Source organism: Drosophila simulans, chromosome 3L (genome assembly GCF_016746395.2).
Source record: "Drosophila simulans strain w501 chromosome 3L, Prin_Dsim_3.1, whole genome shotgun sequence".
NCBI classification, from domain to species: Eukaryota; Metazoa; Arthropoda; class Insecta; order Diptera; family Drosophilidae; genus Drosophila; species Drosophila simulans.
The window spans coordinates 6,921,176-6,933,672 of NC_052522.2; the positions used below are offsets into that span (position 1 = coordinate 6,921,176).

Here is a 12,497-nt window from a genome sequence, read left to right on the forward strand (position 1 = left end):
ATCGTCCTCGTCATCAAGGAACGCGCTCATCCTTGGACGAACTCAAAGCACTGCGAGAACTGCAAGATCTTCGCGATCGGCCCGATGGCACAGCCGGTAATCGAACTAACTAACTACAATCTACAATCGAAACTCCATTCACCACATTAGAGTAGCAATAGTCCTTTTGTATGTTGCATGACTTACCTTTTGATCCAGCTTATTGCGTTCAGTTACTAAATTACCTTTTCTATTAGCATTTTCATGAGCTAGCTCCATTAATGGGTAGTGAGTTCCACATATTTGCACATCATCATTAACTCATTTGCCATTGATGGAGTACAACGTGTAAACATTTTCTTTATGCGCGAATTTTCACACCGTCATGACTTTTCCTCCTCCGCCAAAAATGAAAAAACCAACGACTCATGGCCCCACACACAGATATTACATATTTTAGTTACCAGTAATATTTTGGTCAGAAGTCTAAATCCGGTCATTCGGTTAGAAAATAGGTGAATGTGCAGATGTAATATTTAAGCACAATTTCACTCATATTGAAATTCAGGCACACATGTAGAGCAACAGGATATAGATTTTCATTGTTATTAAACAAGGCTTTTTAATTATAATTACATTGTTAAGTGCACGAATATTGATATATTTATTCAAATATCAAATACTATAGAACTGTAGAGGTATTTGTGTACAAAGGAAATTTTTAAAAACAAATAGATATTCGAAACAAGTATGTTAACACTGTTGTGATTTAGCACTTGTTAAATTCCAAATAAGTTAAGGCAGTATATGAAATTATGTGTCATAATGCATGAATTATATATTTTTAGAGCCACCGCACCAGCCAGGACATTCCCACAAGCATGAGGATACTCTGGGGCTCGTCGATGGCGAGGAACCGTACTTCTCGGCATCCTCATCGAACATGAACATGAAGATTGTGCCCGGCGCAGTCACCTTCCAGAACCTCGATGAAATGACAAAAGTGGGTGTCGATTGGTTAAATTTGGCAACTGCCATGTATTTTTAAAAAACCCTTTCGCTGATATGTGTGTATGTGTATTCCGCAGAAATCGGCCCTGAATCCGCCGGGCACATTGGCCTACATCACCGAGGAGGAAGCGCTGCTGGTTCGCGTAAACAAGGGATGGCAGTACATTGCGGTGAGTTTGGGCCAAATCCTTTTTGGTTTCGGGTCTGCGATTTGATTTCTGCCTCCTAAGCAAACAGAGGGACTTTTAAAATGCCAAATATGACAGCCGCTGAGCCCGCCGGCGGGCGGTTATTATTTTATAGATCCCGTTCCCGTCCTTCGTTGTTGTGCCATTATGGCTATAAGCTGCTCTTTGGAAAAGAAAAACGAAAACAAAGAGGGAGATACAAATGCATGCTAAAATAGATGAGACAGGCCTGGCTGGCAGTAGCTCGTCTTATTTATTTATTTATTTTTCTTGCCTGCCATAAAGTAAGGTTTGTTTGGCATTGCCCTTGTATCGACTCGTTTTTTATTTGCACATTAAATGTTGCAGACGTACAGACTGATTGCCACCCGAAACGTGGATGTATGTACATACTATACATACATATGTGTATCTGCGTTATTCAATTATATTGACTTGCGCTTGGCTTTTCACTTGAGCCGGTTAAGGGACACAAGGATACAGGGGTGCGAGTATCCTGAGACATGTGGCATGTGGCAGGCAATTTGAGTCAGTCGAGTCAGTCAGGCCGTCGGAGGCTCAAAACAATTTATGATGGAACATAAAACATGCATCGCTTCATATGGCATACGGCTCCTCGTGGCCATGAATTCCTTTGGCAGATTAAAAATAATATTAAACGGAAATCGAAGGTTTTTATTGTCCTCCTCTGGACAATTCTCCTAAAATGTCGAAATTTGCCAATTAATCTCGACCAGCGTTCAAGGTGAACTTGCTCCTTATGGAAGCCTTTTATTACCCTACTTTCGCCCTCACAATTTGCTTGGGTCAGCAGAAATTACACACAAAATTGGTCGATTTCTCAATAGCTTGTTAAACATTAAAGTGGCCACAATTTCGACTGCTTGTTGCGTTATTGAAATCATCAGAAAATGGAAAATGAAAGGCGGGCCAAGGGAAACTAGTGCCTCGATTGTGCCAAAGTGTACAAAATTCTCAGAATTGGGGAGCTGTTGCTGTTGGTGCACAAAAACATCGAAAAAAAGATGAAAAAAAAAAACTGCTCGAGATTCGATTTCCGCTTCCGTTGTTGCAGGGCACAAAAGTCAGCACAGCAGGGTTGTGCCTCTTGGCTCCAGGATCCTGGATACTGAGTCCCGAGTCCTGGCAACTGGCATGTGCATAAGGCAGTCCGGAATGAAAACGAAATCTCTTGCCTTTGACGGCACCATTTAAATACTTTTGACAACAAAAACCCGACACAGGACCATGAACTGTCAGGGTGCGCCGAGTAATATGGCAAAATCGGGCGATAGCAAAGGACCCTTTGTTGCCGGAATATCAGCAAGCCAGAAATTTGGCTACACGGAAATAAATAGTTGGCTATTTTCTAATCCGTTTAATAAGAGCAATTTGTTCCTTATTGAGTCTATTTTTTTTGCATTTTTTAATTGAATATATTATTTTTTTTTTTTTCAATATATTTGGTGAAGTATTTTAGATATTTGCCAGTGCAGTCGGGACTCCCATTTGCATTTCGCATTCGTCTGGGCCAAGCACACAGCTGTCTGCCGAGATACCGAGATGGTAGCCGAAGCGCCAGCCTAATTAGATTTCAGTACACGAGTCGACTACTTAAAGTTCAAAATAGTAATTAAAACTTTTGTCAGACGACGTCGCGCATTATGGCAGTCGAAAATTTGACCCTAATACACTGGGCCCGCGAGGAGTTGGGTGAGGGATGGGTGAAAGGATGGGCTATAAGGACTGAGAACTGGGGATCTATCTGGGGGACAGTTGCTACATATATATTTACCCAACACGTAATGCAAATATTTGAGCAAAAGTTTCAATACAACGCTGATTTCATCGCATAATGGCATGGAGCCGAACACCGGCTGTTTGCCTTCTGTTCCAGCACTGAAATATTAACTACTTGAAAGGTTCTGACGAGCATATTTGCGCAGAGCTCTTGTTTTATTAATTACAAATTCGTCAAACGCTTGTTTGTCTCTGCGCCTTTTAATTACGATTGCGATTCCACATTTAATTCTCCCTTTTTATCCATTCCACTTTCTCCAGCTGGGAACTCTGGTGCCGATTGCCACGCCCGCTCCGCCCACAACGGTGGCACCATCGATGCGATTCGACCTGCAGTCGAAGAATCTGCTCAACAGTCCACCACCCCTGCTCAATACGCCAACGGTGAGTGGAAAATGATGGAAAATTGTCATTATCTTGCTGCCACATCTACTCGTACTTGCTTGCCACATTCGAATCGCATCCACATCCATCGGTGGGATAATGACATTGATGCCGGGCAAAAAATTTCGAGCTTTTCGAAGGGAAATCAGAAGTCCTAGTTGAGATTCCCTTTGCTTGCATTAATTGTACTCGACTTTGATGTGCTCACCGTGAATTATTTATGAATCGAGAAGCTCGCTGACACTGATTTTGCCATTCGAATGTCATTTCCCGCCGAGAGTGCCTAACACAAACGTATTCTACTCAAATTGAGTTGGCGATCTATTGATAGTTATATACAGATTGAAACGGATTTTTTATGATGCTCCATTTATCTAAATTGTATTGTATGAAGTATTTAACTATCAATGATTTGCCAACTCGAACTTTCATCCAAGAAAGCTACAAAATTACAACACAAATGCACCACACACTACTTGTTCCTAATTTCACATTGAATACTCAGTGAGACGAGCTGAAGCAAATGCTATCGATATAACATACTAAACTTATTTATAATTAATTGTCATTAAATGCAGTTTACAACCGCGCCCGAATACGAAACGGTAATTAAATCCATAATATTCGCATATCGTAGTGTCGACTAAAAAATAACAAAAACCGAACGGGCATATTTTCAAATAGCCAAACGAATTTTTGCACACGCACACACTCGTTGAATAAATAATTTGATTTGGTTTGCTGGTCAATGGAAATATTTCTAATTAGCGAAAATTGCATTTGAAGTTCTGTTGTACACGGAACAATTGGTGTAGTTTGATTTTCTGCTTTTGTCTTTATCCAATGATTTTATATATTCACTAAGCCAATGGAAACCCTATACTTTTTATCTAGCCAAATAAGTTATATGTTTGATTCCATGTCCTTGTGTGTTTCTATGTGATTTGCTTTTTTAACTAGACGCTTTCTGATTGAATTTTGTCCTTTGCTTTTGGGTAATCCATAAAGCTTAGTTCTCAACGAAACCAAAAAATCAAGAATGTTGAGAGCTTCTTTTTGTGTCTCGGTGTTCGTTCGAATGCTCGGAATTTTCCATTTAGATTTATTAAATTATGAACATTTTTGTCCCCCACTTTATGGCTGCGTCTTCAAACAAATTTAATGGAATCGAAAATAATAAACAAATTAAAATCACATTTCCAGTGGTATCCGCGAATGGTGAGTTCTCTTCCCTGTCCTTCAATTAAGCTAGATCCGACCTTTGAGCTCCTCTGCCCACGTTTTAACATTTTTATGAGTGCTGTTTTTCTTCTTCTGTGTTTTTTTTCCGTTCATTGCCCGGAAGGAGGTTTTGCCATTTTTTGTTTTTGTTTCCTTAGAGCCCCTACAATTATTTGAAATATTTTACTATCCATTACTCGTACCTATCGTACCATTCATTCTGCAGAATCCCCTGGGGGGTTGGGCCTGCGCTCCCTTTGTTAAACAAACAATTTCTGGCTATTAAATTCTGTATTAATTAGATCTTAAAATGCTTGACATAAATTCCGCATTAATTTCATGCCATATTTTCTTGGATCCGGAATAGCTACGCGTGGCCGCACTGAATGAGCCCTCCACTGGCGATTTGCAGGGGATTCGCGGGGCGGATTTCGCCTGCTATCGGCAAGGACGACGGGCAGGACTCCTGGGCACCTTCAAGTCATTCCTCTCATCCAGGTGAGTACTTGGTTGGCTTTGGTGGCGGGTGTGTCTTATCTTTCTTTAGATTTTTCACGCGTACTTGGCCGGTTTTCGTGTTTAGTTTTTTCGGCGCAGGCTATTTGGATTTTTTCACAAATCCAGCCGCTTCAATGCTTGGCATTGCTCATACGCCACGTTTCCCCGCCTGAGCCGACACTTTGGGAACTCATTAGTTGCCGCATAATCTTGATATTTGAAGCGAGGCGAACGCGGCAAAAAAGCGCGCGCCCAAAAGTATGAAAACAAAAGCTTGCGAAAACAATTTCGTGCAATTTATTTACCCAGTGCTGCCGGCAGGGCGGGGCTTTGCAGTAGGAGTTTTCCGCGCTTCGGCGTTTGGGGGGTGTAAAGAAAAAAAAAGCATAAATAAATAAACGAACAAAGAGCTAGAGCGAACACAGCACCTGCCCTTCAGACATCTTTTGATGGCAGTTTGTTTGTTCGCGTATAATTGCCGCTCGTATGCTGGCAATAACTTGTGCATAAACGGAATGCTTAACTCTCGTCTGCAGGGTACAGAATCTGGACACCATTGTGCGTCCGGCTGACCGGGATCTGCCCGTGGTGAACACTCGTGGCGATGTGCTCTTCAACTCGTGGAAGGGCATCTTCAATGGCCAAGGTGGCTTCTTCTCGCAGGCGCCGCGTATCTACAGCTTCAGCGGCAAAAATGTGATGACGGATTCTACATGGTAGGATTCCACAGTGCTCCTTAATCTCTTAAAATAAATTCATACTCTTAATAACCCTTGTAGGCCCATGAAGCTGGTCTGGCACGGCTCGCTGCCCAATGGCGAGCGCTCCATGGACACCTACTGCGATGCCTGGCACTCGGGTGACCACTTGAAGGCCGGCTATGCCAGCAACCTCGATGGCCACAAGCTGCTCGAACAGAAGCGCCAGTCCTGCGACAGCAAGCTGATCATCCTGTGCGTGGAGGCACTCTCGCAGGATCGCAAGCGCAAGAAGCGGGAAATCGGCGACGGCAGCAGGTTTGTACTTACACGTGTCCTATTGATTTGGCATTAACGTTTTAATACTTGCCAACTTTGCTCATTACCTCTGTGGCCACAAGCACTTGTGCACAGGGAGAAAATACCACTCTGTTTTGAGACTTTTATGTATTTACAAGTTTTGGAAAAAAAATTATAAAGCGCAGTAACTTTAAATTCATATTACTGAATTTTGTATTTGTATTTTGTTTGATTTCACAGTCACGGCGAAAGTGAAAGCAGGGAGTTCAAGACGGCCGATGAGTATGCAGCGCATTTAGAAAATTTACTGATGTAAGCGGAACCGGAAGGAAGAAGAAGAGCGGCGTCACACCGAACCATTCTCATGCATAAAACAAAACAAATCACAGCACACACACACACATACACACATGCGTGCATACATTGAATGTCAACGTGAATCATGGCCATGCATATAATCAGCGAATTCCAAACAAAAACCAAAAAAGAGAAATACTCAGACGGCAGATGGATGTTGCATATAAATACATACTTATATTACCAGTACGCATACACACTACTCGTAGGTAATATGTCTAATATATTGCTAAACGTATATGATAAACACAAATAGATATATATCGTGGATATATATTTGAGTTGTACTTTATGTTTAGGACACGGCACGAGCAAGCAGCAATTTTTGTACAAGCAGGAAACGTATTTGTAGTTTGTAAACTGTAATTTGTAACTTACCGATAGCCGTAACCGAACTAATATTTAATTTTTGTAATTACCTAAGCTCATCCACAACAAAAAAATAAGAAAATAAACAAAGAAAAAAAAAAAAACAGCAGCGGAACACCCAGTCGCCTCCGCCTACGCAATACTGGCCAAATTAGTATCCTACTTAGATTTGTATGGCAATGCACCCGAGAATCGAGAATCGAGCAATTCGAAAAGCGAGCAACTCTTCACAGGACCCTGTATATGCGTGTATAAATGTGTATTTTTGTCAAAAGACTTCTAGGTGTGTGTACATTATAAGAAAGCCCCGCGTGGTTACTATACGAAACCGTTTTTAACTATCGCATGCAGCCCTTTCTGCCCAGTCTATATACGATATATATCTGAACTTTATATAGGATATATGTGTTTTACGACCGATTTCTACTCCTATCGTAGGCCAGAGATTTTCTACAGCGTAGCTCGCGATTCACCACAATACTCGTTATCGAATTCCGAATTGCATATTCGGATCGCAGTTTTTATATGCATCAGATGAGTAACGATAATGAAATTATAGCATAATCAACACACATAAGTACATACACAGCCGTGGATGGTAAATTCGTAATTTATTGTCATTCGATAACGAACACTTAACTAAATTCTAATTATAGTTACCGATAGTTAGTTACGTAATAATTTCTTTTTGCATTTAACCAATGCATTTCCAACTACAACATTTGTAATGTAATTAAACGTAATTGTAATGACAGTTAAGGTATTAATTTAAAACAATAAACCACAAATGCAGAACACAAAGCGAATGGCGCGGTAGCCAGTCGCACGGTGACATTATATAGTACGATTAAAGTAATATAAATTTAGTGAAATCAAAACTGAAGTGCAGAACCCTCTAGTCCTAAGCACGATGAGAAGAGAAGAGCAGAGAGAGTGCATAACAGAGATACATAATAGCATAATATTATTGAATAATATGAAACAATAAAAAGTAAACTATCAAATGCAGCAAAAGTCTTGTCATTCGGAACTTTTCTACTTCTACGTTTAATTACGTTTTATTTAAAGGCTGTGGGAAATAGCAGAAAAGTTTGCTGCACACGGGGCAATCATGGTAAATTGCTTTCGGGTGTTTTGGCCTTAAAATATTAATATCCATAAACACGCATTGAAATTTCAGAGTGAGTCGAACACACTTGGCATATCGACAAATCCCCCATGGATCCGGGCACAATTGTTGTCTATCTGAATTCGAAATATTTTATATGGCTCATACATTTTTCAGTAAATAAAAAATATTACAAATTCATCTACCTGGGCAAATGCCTAGAAATTACTTTGCTCAATATTTTTCATTTAAGTTGGAATCAATTTTCATTTCCCAACCCAGCAGCAAGCAACAAAAGGTATTTTTATATGGACGGGGGGCTGGGGAAAACAAAGAGTATTGCGCCATTTCCATTTCCACGTTTACCTGTATTTGTGACTATATTTGTATCTGAATCTATCTGTATCTGCATCCGTAGCCCCATCGAAGCTTGTCTGAGCCGCACGTTTGATAACCAATTTAAATAATTTTTCACTTGAATTAAAGCAAATGATTTCAAACAAAAAGAGCCACTGCGAAGCTCGGCGGGGCCATTGATGCTTTATGAATTTCAATGGCAGGCCAACATAGTTTCCGGATACAGATTTCGTCGTGAGCTGTGCGATACCCCGGCAGATACAGATACATATTCCGATTCGGATTCAGATACTTAGGCATGGGGCTGTATGGCTGCTATCAGGCAAATAAACAAACAGGCCAAGAAGCTGCCGAGTGGCAACAGTTGCGATTCGGTTTGGGATTGGGACTGCCAGCTCCAATTGTGATTGAAGGCGCCATATAATGGGGAATATTTGGTGAGGAGGGCAGCTGGGGGTGGGGGCTGAATTTCTGGAGGAACGGCCGCCACTTAGGCACAAAGCAATCAAATCAGATGAGCGGGATGAAATTTTAATTTAATGAATGAATACGGATCTCTTGTATTAGTTGATTAGCCGCGAAGCCAATTCAAATCTGAGCCTTCAAAACCTTGGTAAACTCCGAAAAAGAAGGCCAAGTATTCTGAGTTTTCAATTATAAGCCTTGCTTGAGGTGGTCCCAGGGCCAAAAAGTTTAAATTCCGTGTGCTGCTGACAATGTCATTCATCATAACACATTTAGCCGTGAGCTTATTAGATTCCACTTTTGTGCCCAGGCGCATTTACAAGTTTTCCATGCTTGTTTTCCAGCTTCCTTGCTTTTCTTTTCCTTTCTGTTACATTCTGTTCTGTTTTCTTTTTTATTGAAACACAAAACAACTTTCCCAGCCGCACATACGAGGCCAGCATCCGTAACAAGTTGGCTAACACACACACACACACACCCATTCAGAAGGGCGTACATATGTCACGAGTAAAAACAATTTATCATTTAGCTTATCAAGACGCGCGGCCTAACGTCCATTATTTTGCGGACGCTACGCAGAGAATTGTTTTTTGATGATAGCCCCCAGTTGTAGTTATTCCTCCTCCATTTTTTTGGGGGGGTTTTTAGGTAAGCAACACGAAAATACATGGGAAATGTCTGAGAAATGATTATTGTTCTGCCCGCATGTGATTTACAATCTATCATAGCCATTGGGAATTTCGAATTACGCAGCGTTATGAATGGGTTCTAATCAAAGCAGATGGTCCAGTGAATGAGTTCTAGATCTAACCATTAAAACAAAACCGAAATAGAATTGCCAAGGGCGAACTGAATTTTAGGTAAATTGGAGATTATATTTCTTAATCTCCTTTCTCCCATTCCATAGTACAGAGCAGACAGTTATTTATACATAATTCCGGATAATTTTATATATTCCAAAAGCTTTTATCTCACAACACATGAAATTTATCCTTTCTAATGGGATTTCTATCTTTCCCAAGATAGACAATTACGTCGAACAAATTGCATGAATGAATATGCCTTAGAAGGGGCTGTTGGCAAGAGTTGCGGGGGCGTGGCCGCACGGCCGCACGGCCGACTCACGTGTAACTAAAAACCAACAATTATGCATGCCAGACCGCAGAAACCGATGCCACGCCCACAGCCCTCAGTCCGCAGCCCACATCCCAGAGTCCTCGCGACGTCAACATAGCGGCGACAGCGACAACGGAATCGGAATTTGCATAACTTTGTATGAGATTCTTGCAGCGCAGCCATGTCGAGCCACAATATCATTCATACATGCATGCAGCGCGCAGTCATGTGCACTGAAAAAAAAGAGAATTTTCTTGTGATTTAGTAAGATCTATACAGATCTATACAGTCCACAATTGAAATACACATACTCGATATTATTAGAATAATTCTTTATACATACTTGATAAAGGAGTCATAATTTCTTTAAGAAACCCTATATGCTATATACCTTTTGAAGCTAGAAGGCCTACCTAATTTTTTCGCAGTACACCCATGGCACAGGGCACGTATACACTGGCAGACAATGTCAGTGAGCCGTCAACATTTCAACTTGTCATGCGAGCGGGAAAATCGTGGAAAAGAGCGGAGTGGGGGCACAGGTGAAGGTGGTTCGGTTATCAAGGGGGTAGAGGGCCTTGCTGCCAAGTCGAAGACGTTGCCCCGGGCTGCTACATGGCCTACCTTCAATTTGTCCGTGTGCCCCGTCGCCATCCGATAACCAGCAACTCCACGTGGAGGAGGGATTGGGATATGGCTTGCTTGGCGTGGCAAAAAGCAAGCCCAACCGCACAGCACCGGCTTTTATGTTGCATACTTTGCTGCGTTGCCGGCAACGTATTATTTCAGTTACGTTTTGCGGAAATGCAACTGAAAACTTGCAATTTGTTTGACGTTTCGGTATTTTTTCGTATGAATTTATAATGCCCTCGACTTCAACACCTGTCGTTTGCCGTTCGTTCTTTAGTTTCGTTTCGTTCGGTTGTTTGTTTGCTTTCTGTTTGTTTGGCTGTTTGGTTTGCCAGGAGTTTGCTTTCTGGTTGCTGCTGATTTACAATGCAGGCGATCCTCCTCCGTTCTGCCCTGTGGTTTATTGATATATCAGCGGCATCGTGATTAGGCGAAAAGTCAGGAAATATACAAGTCCACCTTCGTCGCTGTGAATGTGTGTGTACACACATGCGTATTTATGTTATGCCGCCGCAGTAACACACAAAAGGTAGCAACTTTTAATTGAAAAACTTGGGCACTTACAACTTGCAAGGAAGCGGCGGTGAATCCCCCTCGGTTCACCTCACCTCACATCCACACCGCACCCCCCTACCAATGCCGCCCTATTAGCAGTTGCAGGCGTTGGTGGCGTGGGCGTGGCACTGTGGCAAGTGGCAATACTGGCATTGTCGCCGGCATTACTCAAGTTGTTAGCAATGTTTACAAACACAATAAGCAAATACGCCAGCGATGGTGGCGCCACCAACAAATGCACTGAGATAAAAAACTATTAAAAGCACAAAATAACCCTTCACATTTTAATTAACATTTAAATGTGAATTCTTAGACAAAGATTTTTGTGTTTTAGCTTAGAAGATTGTTCTAAAATTAAAATGAAATAAAAAAATTAATTGAAATTAATTTAAATGTTTTTGATATATAATTTTTTATTTTTTTAGTTACAATTTCCTGTTTATTTTCATTCAATTTTTTTCAGTGCTTATATTTCCTGTTAGTGAACAGGTTTAGTTGACTTAAAGACGGCATCGTCAACACGAGTCCTGCTTACATAGAAAGTTTTCCCGCTCTTGGTCTTATTTTCCCTCGGCCGACTGATAGTTAAATAGCGCTAAGCAAAGTCTGGCTGGGAAACGTGCGATAACTTTTCCATTTTGCTGCTGGGTAAATATTTGCCACCTCGGCAATCGGCATTTACCACCTGGAAAAGATGCAGGTGCAGGTGCAGGTGCGAATGCAATGGCCATGACAGCATTTAGCCATCTTCCACTAATTAAACTAGCCAGGATCATCGAAATAAAACAATGAAATCAAAATGCTAAAATGCTTAACTTTTAATTAGCAGTCGAGGCGTGGAGCAGTGGCGTCCCAATACATAATTAAAATTATGATTTGGCTTTTTGGGAACTAATCTATTTTGGCCGAATTGTAATTGGCAGACGGCAAATTTCATATGCAAATTGTATTAGGTATCAGGGGAGCTGGAGTTTCGCTTCCCGCTTTCCACAATGACCCATTGTGGGGTGGCCAGCTAACCACGTGATTATCGAGGGGCTTAAGGGGGCCATCTGCAGTTCCAGCTGTTGAAACAATCCACTTGCATAAGCCAGCGACTGGCAACGCCCCCAAAAGCCACATGGAGTAGGTTTCCGCATCGGGATATAGCGTGGGTATATCATGCAAGCCATAAGCCTATTAATAGCCCCTGTCTGCGATCAGACAAGCAATTAAAATTGACTGCACTTTTGAGCGGATGCCCTCCAGCCACATGGACCGCCTTCGTCCTGCGTCTCCCTTTAGCCATTTCCCGCTCCTCCGCTTTCCCGGAAAATTGTTCAATTGGGCGTAAATGTGTCGGCGTCATCGCCACGTGCACGTGCTCCTGTTACTTTTCCAGGATGGCAACTGGCCATTATTTAGGACCAGGCCGGCTCGTCTGTAAAACATAAATTTTTTGCCAGCCAGTGTCTTGTAATT

At 41.6% G+C, this 12,497-nt stretch overlaps 1 protein-coding gene across 16 annotated transcripts in view; it reads left to right on the forward strand.

The window, feature by feature from the left end:
- LOC6737075 (collagen alpha-1(XVIII) chain) overlaps positions 1-6,453 on the forward strand; it is a 63,259-nt gene extending 56,806 nt beyond the window's left edge. For 4 of the 16 annotated variants that reach the window (XM_039294324.2, XM_016170985.3, XM_039294329.2 and 1 more), the window contains 10 exons: positions 19-96; positions 828-982; positions 1,068-1,160; positions 3,240-3,362; positions 3,941-3,967; positions 4,566-4,580; positions 4,951-5,081; positions 5,618-5,797; positions 5,861-6,097; positions 6,320-6,453. In XM_039294324.2, the coding sequence (XP_039150258.1) occupies positions 19-96; positions 828-982; positions 1,068-1,160; positions 3,240-3,362; positions 3,941-3,967; positions 4,566-4,580; positions 4,951-5,081; positions 5,618-5,797; positions 5,861-6,097; positions 6,320-6,395 (1,115 nt within the window). In that variant the 3' untranslated portion in view covers positions 6,396-6,453. The remainder of the gene's footprint in view (positions 1-18; positions 97-827; positions 983-1,067; positions 1,161-3,239; positions 3,363-3,940; positions 3,968-4,565; positions 4,581-4,950; positions 5,082-5,617; positions 5,798-5,860; positions 6,098-6,319) is intronic. The other 12 variants (XM_039294328.2, XM_044923109.1, XM_044923114.1 and 9 more) reach the window with 5 other exon arrangements.
- Positions 6,454-12,497: the final 6,044 nt, after the last annotated feature.